This window comes from Pollicipes pollicipes, unplaced genomic scaffold, assembly GCF_011947565.3.
Source record: "Pollicipes pollicipes isolate AB1234 unplaced genomic scaffold, Ppol_2.1 Scaffold_6138;HRSCAF=7277_pilon_pilon_pilon, whole genome shotgun sequence".
NCBI classification, from domain to species: Eukaryota; Metazoa; Arthropoda; class Thecostraca; order Pollicipedomorpha; family Pollicipedidae; genus Pollicipes; species Pollicipes pollicipes.
This window is the reverse complement of record NW_023596818.1, coordinates 15,663,212-15,685,874: the sequence shown is the minus strand read 5'-3', so window position 1 is coordinate 15,685,874 and position 22,663 is coordinate 15,663,212. Positions and strand designations below refer to the sequence as shown.

The 22,663-nt window shown below is 52.0% G+C and overlaps 3 protein-coding genes across 3 annotated transcripts in view; 2 read left to right on the top strand and 1 right to left on the bottom strand.

Annotated features, from left to right (window-relative positions):
• The first annotated feature begins 2,224 nt into the window (after positions 1-2,224).
• LOC119105361 (neuralized-like protein 2) lies at positions 2,225-10,940 on the top strand. The gene is made up of 5 exons (XM_037228830.1): positions 2,225-2,320; positions 6,079-6,322; positions 7,735-7,889; positions 7,980-8,197; positions 8,695-10,940. Exons 2-5 carry the CDS (start codon positions 6,116-6,118, stop codon positions 8,808-8,810), a joined length of 696 nt encoding a protein of 231 aa, XP_037084725.1. The 5' UTR covers positions 2,225-2,320; positions 6,079-6,115; the 3' UTR covers positions 8,811-10,940.
• Positions 10,941-11,699: 759 nt separating this feature from the next.
• On the bottom strand, positions 11,700-13,040 carry LOC119105360 (cation channel sperm-associated protein 1). Its single transcript, XM_037228828.1, has one exon. The coding sequence runs from the start codon at positions 13,038-13,040 to the stop codon at positions 11,700-11,702; it is 1,341 nt and encodes a 446-aa protein (XP_037084723.1).
• A 3,861-nt stretch (positions 13,041-16,901) lies between these two features.
• The window catches only part of LOC119105929 (solute carrier family 15 member 2), a 59,955-nt gene continuing 54,193 nt past the window's right edge, over positions 16,902-22,663 (top strand). The window contains exon 1 of the mRNA XM_037229499.1: positions 16,902-17,038. Coding sequence (XP_037085394.1) covers positions 17,002-17,038 — 37 coding nt within the window. The 5' untranslated portion in view covers positions 16,902-17,001. The remainder of the gene's footprint in view (positions 17,039-22,663) is intronic.

Here is a 22,663-nt window from a genome sequence, read left to right as displayed (position 1 = left end):
CCACCGACGAGCCAGAGATGCTGCGAAAGCGTATAGGACGCCGCTGTGATATATATATATATATATATATATATATATATATATATATCCGTAAGACAAGCATTTATGACCTTTTACAAAGTGGATTTCTAGCTTCCACATCAATTCACAAACTCAAGTTACAAAAGAAAAAACAGACAGCGCAGATGAATGCGGCACAGCACACAGCAACATGTGAACATCTTCCTGACAAACAGAAGGTGAAGATTGCCCTTACGGTAGCGTAGGTCGCGGCCACTGATACCCGCACGTTTACAGGTGGCAAGTTCCAGACGCTAGATATGTGAAGTATGAACGAGCGGCGCCAAAACTCAGTGCGTACACGCTGCAGCTGCAGGTGTTCGACGGCCTTTACTCGAGTGGCACAAACGGACACAGTCAGAACGGCGTCCAGCATGCTCTCGTAGCATGTAAGGCTCGCGGGTGGTTTTGAGGATGTTGAGCATGACTAAAATATCGCATTCACACACAAGTTTGTCGACTTTGAGCTATCCCAGTTTGCGCAGCGTGAGCGTCACTCGGTCTTGGCACATGGTATTGCATGGGATGTTTTGCCAAAGATCAAAACCTTTCGCACCCGTCGCTTTTGCACTCTCGATCAGTAGCTGTTTAGTTTCTTCCATCCGCCCGACCAGCATCAGTGTTTTGGGCTTCAGGGCGGAGTCCGCCACCAGCCGTTCTCGCTGAGTACTGAAGCCCGTCCACTCGGTCGGCTTGTCAGTCTTGTGGACTTCCGACAGTCATGTCGCGTTTCATTGTTGACTGGCTCTAATGGTAGCAAATTGAAAGCCGTGACTCTTCAGTGGAAAGGGCCTTTGTCATGAGCTGAGGAGCGTTGAGACGAAAAGCCCCTTGCAGCGCTGCAGCTGCATAGCCTGGTGGGTGAGTTGCGGAGGGGGCACCTCGCTATCGCCGTGCTGCTGCAGAGTTTGTGCTCGAAAGGCGCCAGGACATACCAGGAGCTGAAGGACTACCTGGAGACAGCGAAAGAACACCTGGACAGAGGCATGCGAGTGAAATGCCTCTCCAAGCTCACACTACTGGCGCTCATGCTGCTGCGCAAAGGGTGGAACGCTTCCTTTAGCAGCACTGCTTCCAGGCAATGCTGCCGTATTCTTCGTGTCATGTCAACACAATGATGCTTGCTAACTGAGCTCACATGTGAGAAAGATGGAACACCTCCCTCAGCGTGCCAGGAAGGAGCTACTGGCGGACGCGCAGGTCTAGTGACGTTCGGATAGCGAGATCCCAGTACCAACAGATCAGACATCAGATGACCTCGTTCCGATGCTATACCACGTCGTTTGGCCAGTTCCTGGGACCGCAGAGGACCTGGCTAAAAGTTTGGAGACTCGGCTGGCCCACAACCCTCCTAGCTCCCCCGAAGAAGCTTTCTTGTGCCCCTCCCCCTCCCCCCTGCGAAAGAAGAGAAGAAAGAGATATTGCCGGCGTCAGTTGAGGCGTCGAAGCCTCTTCCATTGCACCGGCCGTCTCAACAGCAGCAATCACTCCCAAAACGCTCCTGGATAAAGAGACCTACTGCTGCGCCACTAAAACCTATACATGCAGCTTTGCTTGCTACAGCTGCGATAGTAACAGCGCAGGTCTTTGGCGTACAGACTAATGCAAGTGTCAAGGAGAAATCGCATGCTATAGCTGTTGCACCACCAAGCAGATGGGCATCACATAGAACGAGGGGGGGGGGGGCTATGTGTATACAGTGATGATGACTAAGAAAACAACCATATGAATGTGACTTGTTGTACAGCACTGGAGCAAAGGAAGAAGCGCAAAACAGGCGATATTTCCGTCGTTTTGTTTTACTTGCCATGAATAAAAGAACTGAACAGGTGCGTCTCGGCATCCCTATTCTCTGTTTGCTGTCAGAAAATTCAGAATTGAAAGTACCTTGGCGGGCACAGGACCTGGGATATTCTTGTTGGGTCTGGTTTGGAATTATTCAGCTACATCCAAGCCTTGGAATGCGCTGACAATTTTGGATTAAGCTGGTTTAAGAAATGCAACGTGCTCAAATCATATATTGTAACGAATCCTGCCTTGACCGAGCACTCCGATGTCAGAAGAAAAAGTAGCTGTACTTTAGACAAGCTACTTATTTTTGGCATCCTTAATTTCCTCATGCGTCAGTTTCGCAATGTTTTGCTCGACGTGGTTGTGTGCGAGGCCCTAGAACGGAGTTGTGCGTTCTGGGTGGCCTTGGTCTAGGCTATCTGCGGGCGATCATGGGACGGTTTTGAATAGAAACAGATAAGCAACGACGGTAAGTGTGCGGTGAAAAGCTAGTTACCTGTGTGAAGCTGTTTATCAAAGAAACGACCAGACACCGTCGTAGGCAAGAAACTGGTACCACGCCGGCGATCAGGCGCTGCTGCGCTTGTCTGGCACGGTTACCTGCGTATCATGCTGGAGCCTTGCCTATTGTTCGTCGATTTTTCGCTGCACTCGCCGTCCCAAACCGTTTCCAGCGGCACTTGCCCGTGACAGGTTTGTGAACTGCATATATGTTATGCACATTGAGCTGTGACTTGTGAGGTATGTGAAAAGCGTGAATAAAAACAAAAGTATAACCATGCTTCATTATCTGCAAACACATAGCCAAGCATCAGAAAGGAAGTGTCAGCTTTGAGGCTGCTTGGTTTATTGAAGAAAATTTAGAATTCCGTACATGTACCTATCCGTGTGTCAAAAATTGAACCACTGTGACAGATATCCATGCAATGTCATCATGCTTAACCTCATGCTTGCATGTGCTACTGAACTCAGTTAGGTCACATTGTGCTGAGTTTTCAAGCTATTCAGTGTGCTTAGGCCTTTTTGTGGTGTTTTGCTATAAAACATTTGGAACACATTAATTTCAGATACATCAGCTCACTATGCACTTTTTGGTGGTTGTTTTGGTCATTTGATGGTGACAGTTTAAGTTTCTAATGTCTCAAACCTTGGAAAGTGCCAGAAGGCCTGACCTTGCATGACCATCTCTCTTGGTCTTCCTGAGAATACCTGAAGGGCTAGAAGACAACATGTATTTTTTGGCTGAAATGTAGGCACCCTTTGGCTATTATGTATGATCCTTGTACATGCATTGCCTGTTGTGGCTGGTATGGCTGGCTGTTTTAATGATATTGTGTGCTAAGTATGTAGCTTTAGCCCTATGATGATTGAAGAGGCCTGCAGCTAAGGCCTGCAGCATCATGTATACTACTAACACCATATTGTGGGCTGTCAATTGAGAATGAATGTTGAGTGGACATAACACTTATACAGACTGAATCATATAGCCAAACCTAACACAGAGGGTCATCACTTTATGGGGAAGGATCAAGCAGTGTGTCTCTGCTTTGCTTTGACACCAGGCATCTGATTAATCTTTATGTTTGATTTTAACCTAGCTTGTGGCCAAATGGCAAGATATGTTCATGCCACCAGCACCTACAGTAATGTGAGAGGGTGGTTCTTGTGTGAAGGGCAAAAGAAGCATTAGAGCTCACCTTCCCCATCAAAGTTAACACCATTTGGGCATGTGAGAATTACTCTTTTTGTATAATGTCTCAAAAATATTGCTTTCATAGCACCAGTGTTGGAAATTCAAAAAAAAAAATTATGGTAGCAGAGCACAAATTTTCTATAGTGGAGTACAACATTATCAAAATGCTGTGGTTCACTATAGCTTTATTCAGGTTATCTTTGACAGATTATAGTACAATGGGTGGCACTCAACAAAAGTGCCACTTTGTATATACAATGATTCATGAAAAAACACTTAAATGAAAGAAAGCATCAGTATTAAACATGGCACACTGAAATTACACAGTCTCATCCTCTGTACTATGAAACACATGTGCATATATGTTGGTTTGCAATTTATGAAAGGCTCTGTGTAGACACCCTCCAAAGCAGAGGGTAATTATGCAGCGGGGTTATACACTCTAAAATGGAGGCTGGCTACACACTGGACTTATACACCCTCCAAAACGGAGGGTGGGTACAATATGCATAGCCAGACAAAATGGTACACAAAAAATGCAAATGAACATGCCACAGATGGCCACCTACTCACGCTCCACCACGGTCATGCTACTCACGCTCCACCAGCTAACTGGTTTTAAAAGTGGCTAAACATTCACGCCCTCCACCTTCCCACTCCCGGTCAACACACGAGGCCCTGCACGTCCCACCCTAACAACAGAGACAGGCAGCACTCTTAATCGACTTACCGAGCCAGCGCAAGTGCGATGCCTGACAGACCCATGTAGGCCAGCCAAAAGGGATCGGAGTCAGTCACTCCGCTTACTCCGGCGGATAATGCAAAGTATTTATGAATTTTGAAGCGCTTTAACCGATATCATTGCGAAATATGATGATTTATGTTGCAGTTAATCGATGTTTTTGTCCTAACAAACACCTCTCCTTAATTTGCCGGGCCAAAGTTATGGGGTCATGTTACTCTGGTGTCCTGGTATTTTTGCCGGAGCGAGATGGTTGTCTCCGAACAGTTTTTTGGCTATTTATAGCGACATTTTTCTACTTAAAAGGGTATTTTGTTAGGCCTGAATTATCAGCTTTAATTTCACACCGTTAAGCAAGAAATTTAACTTAGTTTAAATTCGCAGCTGCCGTAACATTCTTTGTACTCCGGATATCAGGAAGTGGCCAAAAATCCAACCACATGGCGGTTCTGGATGAGCACAAGTAAGTCCTTTATAATCGTGATGCTCATTTCTAGACAACTTCCCTCCTAATGTTTGCAAATCTGTTCAAGACATGAGCGGGAGCAGAATATTTATGCTCTTGACAAATTAGTCACGAGTAGGTGAATCATTAAAACCAATTGGAGAGTTTTGCTATGTTCAGCCTCCAACCTGAGATGGGAGGCGGGCGCAAGCCGCTGAATAGTTGAGACGTTTTCGACGCTGAATTACGAGTGATTCTCTTATTTGCAATGACATGACACAGTGGTGGCGCGTGGGTAGGCGGCCGTCTGCGGTAGGTGATTGTGCGTGCGGTTTTCTTTGAATGTTTGTTGCATCCTTGGCAATTAATGCGGTTCGTCGTCAATGTAGGTTAAGTCATGTTCAAGTTTGAGTTGGTCTGCGTGAGGCACAGGAAGTGAGAGCTTTGCTAATCTACAGACCGGTGCGATTCTGGTACTTGTTTCTCATTTCCCGGTATTGTTCAAAGGCGACTCCAATCAACATTCACACGCTTTATTTTTCACATTTCCATGCATGGTTTATGATATACCTAGGTGGCAACACAGGCTGATTGCTATTGGGCATCTTAGTCTGGTGGGATGTAAGATTTGTGCTCTTGCAGATATCAATACACGGCTCCCGATGGAAGCAGCAAGTCTCAAGCTGTTGCACGTTCTGGTTTTATTTTATCCTAACACAAAGAGGTAAAATGAGTTTTCCAAAAGCTGTTTTGTTGCATCATGATAGAGTACAAAATATCTCATTTTACCTAGTCATAATCCTGGAGTACAAAATCTCCTGGTATACATTATACCAGGAAATGCCAATTTTTCCAACACTTTGGTGCCCATGGTGAGCTAAGCTCACCATGGACACCAAAGAATGCTTTAGCTTGCCCAAAATGTTACAGATGTCTCCATCAAAGTGCATCAGTTTTATGGCATTAAAAGGTTGTCATTCCAGGGGTACCTGCCTGGGATCTTGATTGTTTTTGTTGTTGTTGTTTTTTTAGTTGGTCACAGACCATAGTTTGGCAGAATTAGCCAGCTAAAACACAAAAGTCAAGATTTCCCAGTTGTCTTGCATCAGACACTTTCAGTCTAAGTCCTGATAACTAACATTAATAATGCACCCAAGTCTAGGTGTGATGTCCAAAAGTGGTACCCCTTGTGCCGCGGGGCTGAAGCCACCCAGAACATCCTGCCAACATATATTCCATAGTTGAAATATGAGTGCTTTGCAATTGTATACCAGCCGGCCACTTGCACATAGCCATCCATGTGGTGCATTTCATTGGCGGCAATTGACACTCCCGTCTGGCTTTCAGCGTGGCTGAAGTACCCGTCCTGCCTCTGCAAGCAGCGATGGACATGGGCCTGCCGGAGCTGCGGCCGGCGCACGTGCAGCCGCTGCTGCCGCGCACGCGCCACTTCCACACCCACCATGGCTCTAACATCATCCTCTGCGACGACAACACGGCCGCCTACCGCAAGGCCAGCTTCGCCAACGCCATCACCTTCAGCCAGCGCGCGCTGATGCCGGGCGAGATCTTCTGCGTCGAGATTGAGAAGGTGAGCGCCTGCGCGGAGTACGAACACCTGCCTCCGCGGGTAGGATTGAGAAGGTGAGCGCCTGCGCGGAGTACGAACACCTGCCTCCGCGGGTAGGATTGAGAAGGTGAGCGCCCGCGTGGAGTACGAACACCTGCCTCCGCGGGTAGGATTGAGAAGGTGAGCGCCTGCGCGGAGTACGAACACCTGCCTCCGCGGGTAGGATTGGGAAGGTGAGCGCCCGCGTGGAGTACGAACACCTGCCTCCGCGGGTAGGCGCTGAGCCCGGAGAAGGACAGGAGGGAGCTTACAGCTCATAGCTGCACCTGTGTTGAAGGGCGGACGACATTCGTCGTATACTTTGGGAAAGGGTGAGTGAGATTCACTATGTCACTTTCTTGGTACCGGCAGCCGGCCTGAATCGGTGCCAGCGAAGCGGAACTGGTGTGTGGGGTTAGCATGGCATGACCGCCAGTACTAAGTCACGTTTGACCGCATGCGCGTCATAGGACCGAGGTGGTCGGCGCCCAAGGGCCCATTGGGCACAGCCACCATCATCAGCATCATATTTGACCGAATTGTGTGGACTGAATTAGCATCCTGAAATCACTGGGAACACTCCACCGACCGTTCCCACTTACCTCCACCCACCAGATTTATTGTATTTATTGGCCTTTTAATTTCAGCTGACTGCCACTTATCTTGGTTGACTCCCACGGACCTTATTAATCGACGGTTTCATTGGACGTTTGTGGTTTATCCACCATGGCGCTAAGTGTTGTCGGATTTTTTGTTGCATTCGGAAATGGGAGTTGCTTCGAACGCCGCCTGCCACGAGTACCAGCAGGACCTCAGTGGAAGTTTCACACGTTCTCTTTAGCTTTCTGGCATCGCAATTCCGTGGCACGTGAGTTAGCCATAGTCGTTATGTGCGTTGACCTGTTCGTGTGGGATTTTTCCTTGATATCGACTGAACGATTTGCCAGAGATGACCAGATACCCCTTGTGAAATAAGAAAATCATCCCTGGTGGCGAAATTTGCAGACGCAAGCTCGGACAACGGCCGTTAGGTCACCGATGTCCACACTTACGCCTCGCGTAGTTCATGTCAAGGGAATAGTCTGCATTGTGAACGATAAAGTCGCGGGTCGCCCCTCTTCGCCGCTAACACGGGTGCTGCAACAATTTTACAGTGACTTGCATCCTTTGTTCAATGGACGAGAAAGGAGCTGGATGATCAGAAGCTTGGTCTACATCGAGGCCCAGAATGCAAATGCATTCGCCCGCCGTTAGGAAGTTGTCAGCGTACTTTTCGGGAGTGTACAGCGGCACTGACGTGGCAAATGTTTCAGCGTCAATCGCACTGTTGTCGCATCGCGCGCCTCGGCCTCCCAGCGCCCGACGCGTGACCTGTGACACCGCGCTGCCGTCAGACGGAGCCGGGGTGGAGCGGCCACCTGCGGCTGGGGCTGACGCAGCTGGACCCGGACCGGCGCTTCCCGCTGCCGTCGTACGGTCTGCCAGACCTGGTCAGCCTGCGCGGCTCGTGGCTGGTGGCCGTCAACAAGCCGGCCGAGGCGGCGCCGCCGCGCGCGCGCCCGCCGCCCGGCGCCGCCGGCGAGTCGGCCTACCTGCGCACGGCGTTCAAGGCGGTGCCGCGCGCGGCGCTGCGCTCGGCCGGCGCCGGCGGCGTGCTGCCGACGGACGTGGGCTCGCGGCTCGGCGTCATGTACGTGCTGCGCCGCGGCGCCGCGCTGGCCGACCTGCACCTGATCGTCAACGGCGATGACCAAGGCGCCGTACAGAAGGACATTCCGTTTGGCTGCGGCCCGCTGTACGCCGTGGTGGACGTGTACGGCTCCACCAAGCAGATCCGGATCGTGCAGTTGTATGGCGGTAAGCGGGAGCAAGCGGCGCTGCTGTCGGGTGTGGCGAGGAGGAGTTGAGAGCTGGTGGGGTTTAGGCGGAGTAGCGTCGTGGAAGCTTGTGGAGGCGAGAAGGACGGCGGTGGCCGGTGGGTCAGACGGAGTCGCTCGTGTAGCGGGGCTGATGATTGTGGGCGACGGATACGCGAGAAGGTCATTGAAACACGTGCGCTCACTCAAAATTTGAAGCACAGTAGGCGATCCGGGCTTGGCGATGGGCTCATCTAAGTAGAAGGTGCGATTAACCCGTCCAAATTAGTCACGCGATGTTATGCTAACCGGAGACCCTGTGCAGTGTGCGCTAACGACCACTTCTCGTCTGCCATACACCCAGAGGTCGCCTTGAGCCGTCCTCTCCGTCCCGTCGCTGCTCCACCGACCACAGCAAACGGCCCCGGCCAGCATCGGCCCTTGGCCCCGCCGTCGGCACCAAGCCGCCGCCGTTGACGCCCTGCTCTGCGTTCACAGTGCAGTCCCTGATGAGCTCCTGCCGCGAGGTGATTCTGCAGCACATGGTGGGTAGCAGCGTCTCCCAGCTGCCGCTGCCGCCGGCGCTCAAGAACTTCATCGCCTTCAAGAGCTGAGACCCGCCGCCCGCGGCGCGTCTCTGGTCCGGCCCCGGCGACCTCAGGTCGGCGCCCGCGACCTCGGGCCAGCACTTGTTGACCTCAGGCCAGCACTTGGTGACCTTGGGTCAGCACCTGGTGACCTCGGGTCTGCGCCCGCGATCTCAGGTCAGCATTTGATGACCTCAGGTCGGTGTCCGGCACTTCAGGTCGGCGACTGCGACCTCAGGTCAGCATCTGGTGACTAGGTCGGCGCCCGGGACCTCAGGTCGTCGCCCGCGACCTCAGGCCGGCGCCCGCGACCTCAGGCCGGCGCCCGCGACCTCAGGCCGACACCTGGAGACCCCGGGTCAGCACCCGTTGACCCGTGCTCAGTGCCGCGAGGGAGGAGCACGAGCCGGTCGCCACCACCCCACGTTGGCGGACACGCTGCTGCGGCTGCTGCGAGGGGCCGCTTTAGCCACGTGCTCGACTCGCGCTGGGGCACAGGGAAACGCGGTATCGGTTCGGGGACGGAGCTGTGCTGTCGGACGCTGCTGCCAGGCGCGGGACGGAGAATGCCGCGGTTTTGGAGGCCGTCTAGGATGACGTCTGCAGATGCCGCCGTCGCCTGTGGGTCAGCCCGTGACCCTGCCTAGCTCCGGTCTGGCGAGGGCCGGGCGGACCGCGGCTGAGGACGTATGTATGCGAGTGACGCGTACACTGGAGGGTGTGGAGCGTGTGGTTTTGCTGTGATCCGCCTGTGCGTTGTCTGTTTGTTGTGATTGGTTAGTGCGTGGGCGCGGGTGCCCCACTGTCCTGGTGCGGGCGAAGCTTATTGGGCGCGTGGGACCGCTGCTTGTTGGATTTCTGTGTAGCTTTCCGTAGGGCTGGTCTGTTGACAGCCGCGAGGAGGTGTTCGTGATATTACGCGACTGTGAATGGAACCGGTGCAGCTACTTGTGACGGGGTGCTCCTTTCAGCGGTATTTCTGCCGGTGACTGCAAAACTGTGCACACGGCTGAAATCCCAAAAGCCTGTGCTCTGTTTGTGACTGAGGGGCTGGGCGTTGGTCTGTGCGTTCGCTGCCAACTTGTCCGGCATGTACCAACTGTGGGAAGCAGCCATTGTACCGCTCTCAGCCGTCGGCCCAGAAGCCGCGAGCCCAGCTGAGGGGGATGGACCGGAGAGCGTCGCGCCGCAGCGTGCGCGCGACGCGGGCAAGACTGTGATATGGAGGTACCTGAGTGTGTCGCACCGCTGGACGGAAGATGGCGCTGTCTGCAGGAAGCCGCTTGCCGCGTGCCCGCACCGGGGCGCGGTGGTAGGCCCAATTCCGGCCACGCAGCCCGCGGCTGCGTGGAGCGCCGGGCGAGGAATATCGGTGCCCCGTGGCTACGGTGCGTGTGCTTTCCGTTCGTGTGCGTTTGGCATGCTCTCTGGCGACAGTTCGGAGTGTAGTCCGAGGTGTGCGTTTGGCATGCTTTCTGGCGACAGTTCGGAGTGTAGTCCGAGGTGTGCGTTTGGCATGCTTTCTGGCGACAGTTCGGAGTGTAGTCCGAGGTGTGCGTTTGGCATGCTTTCTGGCGACAGTTCGGAGTGTAGTCCGAGGTGTGCGTTTGGCATGCTTTTTGGCGACAGTTCGGAGTGTAGTCGGGGAACGCCGGGCGGTACGCGCCGACCGCCTGTTGGGTGCGTTCACGCCAAACCGTCTATCTGAAGATCATATTCTTTGACTTATTGGTCTGAGCATGGCTCTGATCCAGCCAATGTTCCCTGCCAGCGTCTATCACGGTTAGCCTGCCTGCTATATGCGTATTCGCTTCGATATTCGATCCTGCTATCGTGCCCCAGCTAATTGCCGTCGTTGTGCTTCGATATTCATGCATCGCGACCCTGTGCGCTGGTAGCTAGCTCTCTTCAGCATAATCCTGTTTTGATGTACGATTGCGAGACTTGTTGCTGGGCGGTGATTTCGTCGCCGACGGTGTGTGGCAATTGATCCATCAGCGTCTGCTCGTGAATACAGCCGTCGCGCGAAGAGTGGCGTTCGACCTCTGACGTAGTTCTCGAATATCCGTGGTGTGACCTTGGAAATGCGAGCACGGCGGGCAGCACATCTTGCAGACCACAACACTCCACTGGGACTCGATGCGCTTTTCACGCCCAGGCGGTAAACGCCGCAAGCCATGGCATGGTTGGTCGAAACCAGAGGACCCTCAGTGCAGTGCGCGCCCCAAAAAACGACGGGTTCAAGGTCCAAAAAAGGACGGTTTTTGGCGACATGTCGTGTGGTCGAGTACCATGTTGCTGATGGCCACAGAATGGAAATGTTAGGTAATGCATCCCCTGCCATCGGGCAGCCGACTAGCCCACTGACGCTGCCTCAGATGGCCCGAGCTGGCTGCTCCAACCAAGCTGGTAGGCTCCGTCTCCAACTATATGCATACCGGGCTGTGTTCGACACTAGACCGTCGATTCGCTGCACGATGCGGGTTACAGTACCGCTGTCGGTCATCGTGACAGTGGCTGTTCATCGCATCCGAGTTGCCGCATGGTCCGCCAATTGCATCTGATTCTCCTATTGGCCTGAAGATGAGGCGCTTTTGCAAGTAATACATGCGCACTCTGCGAACGCGGTGAGCGACGCAAGTACAGGGCGTCCTGCCTGACTCCTAGAAATGGGATGATCCCAGATGAATACAAAAGCAAGCGTTCACTGGCCGTCCTGCAGCTGTTTGCAGAATGCAGGCACAACCCCACACAGACAGTCATACCAGGAGCTCCTTGGAGCGATAGATGACGATGGCACTGCGCGGTACCCGCCAGTGACTGAGACGTTCGTCGCGCGCTCGCACTCTCGGCAACTCATCACGGCAGACAGGTGACGAGCCGGCGCGGCGCAGCGACACCTCGCCGACGCTGCCGCTACTCCTGCGCCTCCTCGAACATGCAGAGGTCGACCTGGTGGTTGATGAGCGCCTGTTGCCGCTGGTACTGGTACAGGTGCAGCTCCAGCGAGGCCAGCAGCTGCAGGTAACGCTCCATGCGCTCCGCCACGCGCGGCTCGTGGTAGTAGGCGGAGGCGGGCTTGCGCGTCAGCGTGCCCTGGGCCTCGCCGTCGGCGGTCTCAGCCTCCTCCTCCTTGTCGGAGTCGTGCATGTCTCTCGTGAGCGTGGCGTGGCGAGCTCGCTTGCGCTCCTGCGTGGAGATCTCTAGAGTGAGCTGGAAGTTGTCCAGCAGGACGGCCACGAAGAGGTTGAGGAAGACGAAGTACTCGACCACGATGTAGAAGAAGAGATAGAAGAAGAGTGCCGTGTCCGAGCCGTTGTCGGTGTAGATGAAGAACCAGTCGTCGAGTGTGAGCAGCTGGAAGAGCGTCAGGAATGTCTTCCACAAACTACCGAAGCGAGTTTTGTCGGTGGACTCGAACAGCGACTTACCCATGACGGAGAACATGTACATGACAACCACCATCAGCACCACGATGGAGCCGATGGATTGAATGGACTCGAACATGGTGGTCAAAATAACGTTGAGTGAGCTGAGGAAGCGGATGGTGCGAAGCACGCGTAGCGCGCGCAAGGCGCGGATCGCCTTGAAGATGCGGAACAGTCGGAGGATACCCATGCCTCCGATGTCGCCGGTTTCCAACAGCAGAGGCAGCACGAACTCGGCCAAGTTGTTGACGATGATGAAGAAATCGAGACAGTTCCAAAAGGTGTAGAAGTAGTAGTGCTTGTAAGCGATCAGCTTCATCGTCGCCTCCGTCAGGTAGACCCCCAAGAACACGTTCTCAATGATGACCATCGAGATGCCCGAGTTGATGCTGATGTACTTGAAGCACTTGAGGATCAGGGTGACGGTATTGAGGAGAATCACTACCAGGATGAACGTCGAGAAGAACCGTGACTCGACGAACTGGTACGCGGCGCGGCGGAAGGGACCCGCCCCATCCAGAATCCGCCCCTCGAGCTTGTGGCCGCCGGTCTTCGCCGGTTGCTCCGGTGGGGGCGCCGCGCCCGCCTCGTCCGAAGGCTGCTCCGACACGGCGACCTCGCCCTTCTGGTAAACCCCGGCGCTGCTGACCGTCGCTAGCGTCTCCAGCACGGCTGACATGCGCCGGTAATCGGCCACCTTGCTCATCATCGCCTTGGAGGAGGCGGCCGACACCTCGGCCGTCAGCGTCGAGCGGAGCGAGGAGCGCTCCGACTCGTCGCCCGTCGTCGCGGCCGGCTGGTCCGTCTCCGCTGTTGGGTTCGACGCCATCTTGTTTGGTCGGCTGGAGGTGGTTCGATTGAACGTGCGGTGTTGGGCAAACGTCCGGGTAATAACAGGCGTGTCGGCAACGTGTCGTTTGCGAGGGCATCAAGCCTCGAAATATGTACACTTGATCAATGCCCGGTAAATGTTTATACCTGCGGGGTAATTCGATGTCCTCGTGTGGATGAGTTTGACAGGGCTTCAGAAACGGGCCAGAGTTCCGTCTTCTTCATTCGTCAACAGTTCATATGCGATGTGGCATATAAAACATCGTGGTAGTCGGCGTCCGTCAAAAAAGGACTATCGTTGTTTTTGCCTGTGGTGGAACCCGCGTCTCAAATCAGTTCTAAGGTATACAGGACTTTTGATTTTCAGTGCGCTTTCAGATAAATGCGGGTGGATTTTAAAACATCTCGGCAGGTGCAGAATATGCCATCACATCCTCCGTTGACCTTCATGCAGATCTCAGCTTGGCACTTGGCGTTGTCGTGTGCAGGTCGCAACAACAGATCTGTGCTGGATTGCGCCTGGCTGGATCAGGATTATCATTTTCCGAAATCGGTTGATGGGGGGGGGGGAGGGGCTGAGTCTGTAAAAATAGCCTAAACTGCCGCCAAAAACTTCTTTCCCCCTGGATTCCGTCTACTTTGATTTGGGTGCCGGATGTCGAAAATACAAAATTTTAAATTGCGCAATTGAAAAAAAATGTGCGGCAAATACAAAATTCGGTGAAATAGTTTTGGCTGCACAGGAATGATTTCCCATTTGAAACCGATGTGACTTGGCGATTTGTTTGGAAAAGGCCTTAACTCATGGAAAATACGTTAACAAAATGACCTCATACGATTTATTTACATAGGTCTCGTTTCATCTGAAATCCTGTTGCGTCAATGAGTGTTCCTGCGTTCATCCAGGGCCGAGTGCGCGGGTCAGAAAACCTCCGTGTCAGGGAGGGAACCAATGTGACATGATGTATTCCTCCAGGGGTCTCGGGAACGACCAGGAAACCCCGCCGCAGTGTTGCCAGAATGGCATCCGGAAGGTCCCCGCCTGGGTATGGAATGTCGTTCAGTCCTTGACTCCTAGTGTTCTACTGACGGTGCCCCGTGCCGAAACAAGTAAGGGGTCCCATTAGTTTTAATAGTGTGGTTCCAGATGAGGTAAAAACGAAAGGCCAACCTCTGTTTTCCCTAGAACGCTCACAATTTTGCAGAACTGATTCGTGAAACAAACTGCACCAAAAATTTTGAGCCTGCCCATTTGCATCTCAGGGGCAAGAACAGCTATGGCCGGGTTGCGGTTTCCATAAAACTGCCCGGCGCTGACCGCAACACGGAACACCAGGCGGCGGGCGCTTGGGCTCGAGAACGACCGTCGTAAAATAATGCGCCAGAAAAACCAATTCGTACCGTCCAAATATTAGACCGAGGCATCTCCTTTTCTACAATTTTGCTACTGTTCTTTGAAGAAATGAAGAGCTACAACAACACGAAAAAATTCTACAACTGCTCTACCTGTTATACCATCATAGTGTAGCGCTATCTCGCGGTGTTGTAAAGGCCACTCTGTTCTTATCATCAATTTAAAATCGTACCGGTAAAATATGCGCCCGGACTACCTTCTCAATATACGAGTTGATTTCCTAAAGCGTTCAAAGGTGCTTCTTTCATATGCGTCATCATTTTCGTCCACCCGTCGGCCACGGCTTAGTGCAAGTCGCGGGGCGGACGCTGCACGGTCGGTGTAGATCGCAACATCTGGCATTGATACGTTTGTTACTTAGATTTGTGAGCGCACGTGATCAAAATTACGTTACATGATTTATATCACTGATCAATTCTGCCTGAATGTTGGCCATTACCAGGAAAACATGGCTTGGCCATGCTAGCTCAAGTTATCGACCTATTTCTATCTACATTCGCGGTAGGCTTAATATTTCTGTACAGCAAATATAAAGATTCTGACAAAGCTTTTGATTTCTTTCTGTTTTGAAATAGCACTTCGGATCATTGTGAAATGGCGAGCACCGGGCGTTTCTTTCATTGAGTCGCTCAATGTATGATTTCTTCAGTTTATTGACCATAAAATTACGACTCTACAGAATTGATCTCGCCATAGCATCTGGCTTTTCTTCCAGTTATAGAACGCAAAAAGAAAAGAAAAACAATAAAAAACACGCCCTCATTAACAAATGGGCGATATCTTTCTTTTAGAGGAGGCTCCACCATCAGGGGCTCTGTTGACCCTGAGCCCCGCCCCCCCCCCCCCTCTGCTTGGGCTCTGGCTGCGTCCCTGTGCGCTAGCCGTCCGACCTCCGCCCAGCGGTGATTTGTTTGTGACGGCTGTGACGCCCAGCTGGTCGATCCCGAAACAGCTTTGAGCCATCGATCGTCAGATTGGGCCGGTCTCGGCCGCGCGGCACCGCAAGTGTCCTATCTGCGCCCACGCGCGGCCAGCGTGTGGGTGAGCTACGACCACCTGCGGTTGGGGAAAGCTTGGGAAGCCCCAAGGCTTCCCAAGCGGTTTGGGAAATGCTTGGAATTTCCCAAGCTTTTCCCGATCAAGCCCTGTTATCGGCCATCGCTTAGGAAAAATTGGGCTTTCACTGAGCCTTCCAACCATGAGATATGGGATTTGCTTGGGGAAGTCATTGCTCAGTGCGCAACCGCCATAGGCAGCTCGGAGAGAGCTCGGGACTTTCTGACTGGCTTGTTGGGGAAAGGTTGGCGAATCCCGATCGAGATCGGACGTTTTTCAGTGCGTAATCGCTGTAGACAGCTCAGTTAACTCCACGGATACCCGCTCTGGAAGATGTTGGAGCGCGCTCCGGAGCAGGTTGGTAACCCCAACCAATCTTTTGGAACCAAGCCCAAGCATTTCCCAACCGGAAACATAAGGACCGGTGAGGATCCCAGTTGTCCGCCCCAAGTGGTGTCCGATGCCAGTTGTGATCTGACCGAAGATGCTGTGTCCATCACACATCTCAATCAACACGGCCTCTGTGCCGTCACCTGCCACACTCCCCGAATCGATGACCATTCACGTTGGGATGATGCATTTGGCTGCCCGTGTTCTCACCTCGCTGACGGCGTGGATGTGACGGACGTGAGCAGGGGCGTGCCTCCGAACTTGGTCTTCGATCACATGGATGGGAAATTAATGAGACAGCAGACAGCAGACAGCAGACCGTCCGCAAAAACGGAGCTGTTTGCGCAAATGGAATATTGCTGCCTCATGATTGTAGTATATTCCATCAGGGAAAGTTGACTCCTCTCCCATTGGGAATCTATACTTTATGTCTGTAACGCATGACAGATGTCTTCCTGCAGCGGTCTGTACCTGCTACATTAGGTGCACATTGCGTAAAATGCGACGCTATACCCCGAGTGTGATGTGGGGAATACACTCGCGAATGTGAATGAATGTGTGATGCGGACACACCATTTCAGCTGGCAGCTTTACGATCTTGGTCTTAACCTTGTCATTCGTGCTCCTCTTAACATACATGTGCGAGCAAAATGTGGCTTTGCACTTGCACGGTGCCTCTACCGACCACATAAAGATCTGTATAACTCGTCTTGGCTGATCTGTGGCTGTACCATAGTGACGGCTGGGACTGCTAGGCCATCACGCGCAGACACAGGACACGGGCCATCACAGACCATCTGCCATGACGCTTGCATGTGGCCTGCCGACAGACCCGTGGATCAGAGCAGATGTCACCTGGCAAACACGGGCGGACAGCAGCTTGTGCCCGTGATGCGCCCTCCCCTGCCTCGTGCCTGGCAACGCCTCTGCCTGCGGCACCGCCGGTGCGCCCCGCGCGTCGGTGTCGGCGAGCGTCGACGTCGACGGTGCGTCGTCGTTAGTCCGTCCGTGCCTGTTGCCTCTCGCGCCTGGGGTGGGGTCCATCTGTTCGAGCTGGAGGAGGCGTCTGTCCTCCCCGCGGACGGGAACCGCAGACGAAATGACTGTTGAAATGGGATCTCCGAAGCCGAACGAAAGTAAGTGTGATCTGCTGGTAAATATAGCATCGCAATTTTGTGGAACTTTTAGTAAAAGACGTTGAAAGCATTGCTTTTTGGTCTTTGCATAGCTGCCTTATGGCAAGCGTAAAAGTTGAAAGAGTCATACCTATATAATTTGTTAGCACTGGTCAATTGCAACAGGTCTCTTGAAAACATATGTTTGAGAGGCAATAGTCCCAGCAGCCAATGTGGGATTTGGCGACGCGAAGTTGAGAATAAGTGTACGGGGTATAGCCGAAAAGTTATTATCACGCGTGTAGAGACGCAACCAAGGTGTTTCTAGGGTCGCAGGATGCTCTTTTTGGGTGGTGGCGGGGGGGGGGGGGAGGGGGCTCTAGGAAGTATATCGACAGTACTAGAAACCCGCCCCTCCCGTCAAGAAAACATTGGATTGCACATCTGCACGTATTTACAGTAAGGCCACCACAAATTAACCAACGTTTTACTCTTCCATCAATCCTTTGGATTATATGCCCTAACAATGCGTCATTTTAGCTAAGTGTTTCAGTTTTCCGTAGCGTGAGTTTAGACCGATAAATCTTGTGCCTTTCAAAACATTTACTTCCGCCGCAAAATAAATGGATTCGGCTTGCGTCTATGTGCCCACCTGGACAGGATAGAGCAGGGCCGCGACGTCGCTGAAAAAATAGTTGTGGTACACAACGTGTTGAGTAGTTTTTAATTGGATCATCGGTCATTGTGTCTGATTGCATATTTGTTGCATTACCAAGGTCTTTTCATCAGCTTATTTTTCCGCCAGTTTCTGGCCTGCCTCTTGACGTGATCGTCTCATGATGTATATGTTTTGTTCAGAACATAACATGGTATAAAATACCATCAATGATGTTGCAACATATTGCACATTTGCTTATGCATGATTTTCTCATTAGACTCTTGGTTAGGTGTGCTCACCGCTAAATATTCTCGAGGTCACGCGATATAAACCAGCGGCCACGGCGTTTCTGAAACCGGCAGCACAACCAAGAGGCAACTACCAACCGTATGTTTGAAAGGGAGAAGTTATCCAGTACAGCCGCCTTTGCAATGAATCAGTGGAAACAATCTGTATGCACTTGCCTGAGAGTTGCTTTATTATCACCCCTCCCTCTTTGCACATATGGGTTTCAATTATCAATTCATGCACGAATAAAAAAGCCCCTGGTGTGTCTCATTGTGTGGACCACAAATGCTAGTTGCCTTCACAACTATACACCTCATGTTTCGGGTCTCGTCTAGCGAGCTGGTTTGTGGGGATTGGGGTTAGCACTCTGGGCTTCATGCAATGCTTACCCTGACCATGAGTGACCTGTTGGATGCAGGTTTCCTCCTCGTCGACTGATACCTTCTAATAATACTCGCGTAAATTTACGCTCAACACTTATCCTTGAACTCTTGCCCTGATAAGAGGGAGGGTTGATGCGGCACCATAGGGATTTTTTTAGGATACCTCTCCTGCAGCGGGTGCAATAGCGCCCAAATTTTCAGCAGCTCATGATGTTTTTGTTGCGAATGTTTTGATGCCGAAAACGTGTTCAAAGCTTCTCTGGTTTCTGAGGAACCACGGGTTTTTTAGGAACACTGCAAGGCGATGCATGGGTTGGCGCGGCCGGCGGGCGGCAGCCGGCGATGCCGCGGAGCACGCGCCGCGGACCGACATTGGTACATTTTCGTGCCCATGTGTCATGACTGTAAGCTCAAACACTTAAAATATCACCCATTGAACTTGAAAAGGAAAAAGGAGCACGCTTGCTGTAGTTTCGTGCTGGCGCCAGGCATGGCGTAATATGTATGGTGTTGCAAAGCTGACAAGTGCGATTTTCTGGAAAACTTGGTCTTTGACGTGGCATGATAACATCCATTATTGACCTAAGGTAGAGTTGCAACGTGGTGCGTGCTGTGCAAGAAATCTGTGTAACTTTGCAGTTTTTTCATCATTGGTTTAAGAGAGCTCTTGATGCTCTTTAAGACAATGGCAGCGTTCTTCGGGCACTTCTTTGCCTTATTTGGAGGTAAAGCGCTGGTAACACCCTGTAACCTTTTCTAACAACTTTCAGTATCACTCTTGAGGGGCTCTTGTATTGCGAGAGCACTGCAGGTGGTTATAGGGCGCTATCTTGCTTTGTTTAGCCTAAACTGCTTTCGCAGCATTATGCAACCTTTTGCAACAATGTTCACAATTCCTCTATAGGAGCTTTTGTGTCTTGCGAAGACTCTGGAGGTGGATTTGGGACGCCATCTTGCCTCTTTAAGCCGTAAATTGTTTTTTCAAAATTCTGGAGCCTTTTCCAGTAATCTGATGGTTCGATTCTTGAACTTTGGATCTTGCGTGGCCGGTGGTGAACTGTTTTGCTTCTTGATGCCTTTTTCATCTAATGCTAGCGGGGTCCTCGTGTGTTCGTGCAGCCTGGCCGTCTTGCAAAAAAAAACTGCACTCAGCAATAAGCTGCACGCCGTGCTTCCTCCAGAACCATATACAAGTGTGAGATTGAACAAATCCTTGCGCGACACATAGGTGCCACACCGCCCACGATGGAGGGTGAGGTCGAGATTAGGAAAACAGCAATGTTGGGAAGAGTCCGTGGAGTGGTTCTTCCCATACTACACCTGCCTGACACGACTTGGGTTACGATACGCTCTGCCAGGCATCTTGCCTACCGCGAGATGTCTTCGAAGTCAATATTAAATGGCCTTAACGTAGTTGTAATGTATTATAATTCGTTTATCTCCCTTATGCTGAGCAGCCGTTGCTTCCGCTGGTGCTTATAATTTACCGACTTTCCTCCAAGTCCACACATTCGCCCCACTATTACCTACGCTGCATTCATTCATCGTGCCCCTAATCGACTTCGGCCCCTACGAATTCGCCCCTCTAGTTCCCTTCAGTGGCATACAGGGTCAGTACGGAGGACCGTTGCCTAATATACCGCAAAGGCTGGGGTTTTGGGAACTTTGAAGCGCACGTTTGCAATGCTAATTCCTCTTTTTCTTGACGTGTTAGGCTCTTCACACGAGGGATTGGGGTTCATTCGGGTGGGCAGTAATAACGTAGAACAAAGTGTTTTTTTCCGGTAGAACAGGATAGCTCTCATCTTTAGTGTCGCCCAGGTAGCGTCCTTGCCTCTTAAGGAAGCGTGCCTTACCCAATGTCTACCGCTCACGGATTTCCTAGCTGGGATTTTATGCCGCCTCTGCCGAGAAGAACATCGTAAACGTCTTCACGAGAAGCATGTGACGGCACCGAGTAGCACTTTCCATAAAGTATGATGGGCACCGTGCCTGTAGACTGAGAGATCCTCTGACTGGCGGTGCCTCCCCCTGGACTGAGATCAGCCGTCCCACATGATCACTGCTGCTCTGGCCTTCCAAAGCCCCTGTAGAGTGAGAGCTCCTCTGACTGGCGGTGCCTCCCCCTGGACTGAGATCAGCCGTCCCACGTGATCACTGCTGCTCTGACCGTCCAGAGTACCATTTTTCTCTCTCGGCATGGAAACCCGGCATACATAGTCGTCTCTGGTCTCATGCGCCCCCTACGTTGTTATAAGCGAGTCCATTTGTTTGGTGCACCACATCACTCACAATATGTTCTAGAACGTTATACGAAGAGCTAGTAAACCAAACAGTCGTAAGTGCCAGCACGAAAATATACATCCATGCTGTGTGTACACATGCATGTCGGTAAGTTGGAGAACTCTTCACCGTGCAGGCAGCCGGCGTTTGCTATACAGTCGGAGGTTATATCACAGATTACACCGTACCCGTCAGGCCACACTGGCCAGTAGGCCAAGATCATCGTGTGGTGTCGTTGCATGTTGCATTAGTAAGACACAATACACGACTCGTCTGTACAGTGGGACCGGGGCAGGCGCCGGTGTCGCGCTCCCACCGAGTCACGAACTAACCGCAGAGGTATGTCACACAAAGCTAAGCGGTGACTGTGTATGGCGGCCGGCCGAGCTGTTCAGGGTTGAGCCGTACAATAACCAGGGTAGGCGAAGCGGGTTTACTGCTCGGTTGTGTAGAAGTGTCAGTTTGCCAGTGCCAGGATGGATGACGTTACTTTCTGTGGCTTCCGCTTATGTGTGCTCTGGTCTAGGTAGAACAGACGCTGCTATTTTGTTGTCAGCTTCGCCTCGCAGCATTTCAGCTCTGGCAGGAATGCCATTAGTTTGCTTTAAACGCTGCGGCGACGCGTGCGCACGCTCTCTTCAGTTTAATCACGTTCTCGCTCATCCATATTTCAACACGGCCAGACCCATTGCAATGTTGATTAAAGGACGGCGCCAAAAGTGAATCGTGGCAGTCAGCTCTATATTTGCATGCACTTTTCTCCTATCAATCCATATAGATGTATCGTACTGTGGTTATTAGACAGGGATATAATTCAGTACCGAATCTGAAATATACCAAAGCTAGGATGAACAGGAGTGAAACCCACTGGTGACATCAGTTTTATCTGAATGGGCAGGAACTATACCACCGAAAGTGTTTTTGTTTCGTGATCATATATCCAGCTGTCATTTTACGTTTGCGGCATTTTATTATTCGGCTGCATGGTACCAAATTCGTAAAGACAAAATTTTGGATAGGTACTTGATGATAAACTTTGAACAATTCCGTGGCAAGATGAGGGTTTGGCGGTATTAACGGCTAGGTTTGATCCGTTTTTACCCTAATTTTCGCGCAGTTTGCTTGTCAACAAATTGTGTCAGTATATCATGTCTGCCTGAAAAGGGCCATTGCATCATAAATTTCCGCTGCTTCGTCGGCGCAGCCGCAGAACTCATGCCTGGGCTCATCTCACCACAGTACTTTGTAGACTGAATTAAAGTGCCCGCAGGATTCCAGGCTGGGGCCGTCGTCATGGATATCAGCAACATGAAAATTACAGCAAGCAATGCAATTTTAAATGATACGTTTAATACATCATGCATGGAATACGTCTATCCACTGCCCTGTCAGCAGTTCCGCACACTGCCCCGAGCACGCCAGACGCGATAAACCTCTCGCACGGCCGCGTACCGTTCCGCCGATCGCAGCACCGCGGAGTGGTGCGCCGTCCCAGGCAGCCAATCAGGACACAGCTCTTCACCTCCACCACAGTCGGACGCCGGGCAGATGATCCGGTGTGACCCTGACCCACTTCGGGCCCAGCCGGTGCCGTCGCACCGAGAAGATTTTTGCAGCCGCACGTGCCAACATTCTGGAAAATCCAGGATGTTCTTAGTGTAACCCACGTACCTGACCTTGGTTTCTTGGCAACTTTTTAGCGATCTCGTTCTGTGCGAGCTATCTCGTGTTCCTATCTCGGAAACTGATTGGTGAATTTACGAGTTAAAATGATATGCCCGTAGGCTGTGAAGTACGCCCACCCGACCGGACAGGCGCCGAACCCGACCCAGCGACAGAGACGCCCGTATGTAGGACGAAGCTGTATCTGTTTTAAGGGCACCAGGGGACGACGTGCTTGAAAGGTTCCCGGTCGTGCCCGCTCGACCGACCGGATTTACTTGGTCGTAACGAGTCGTAACTCGGTGGGAACGAAGCAACGCAGTCACAGCCAGTGGCCGGTATCGGATTTGTGCACAGGAGTTGGAGCTGAAG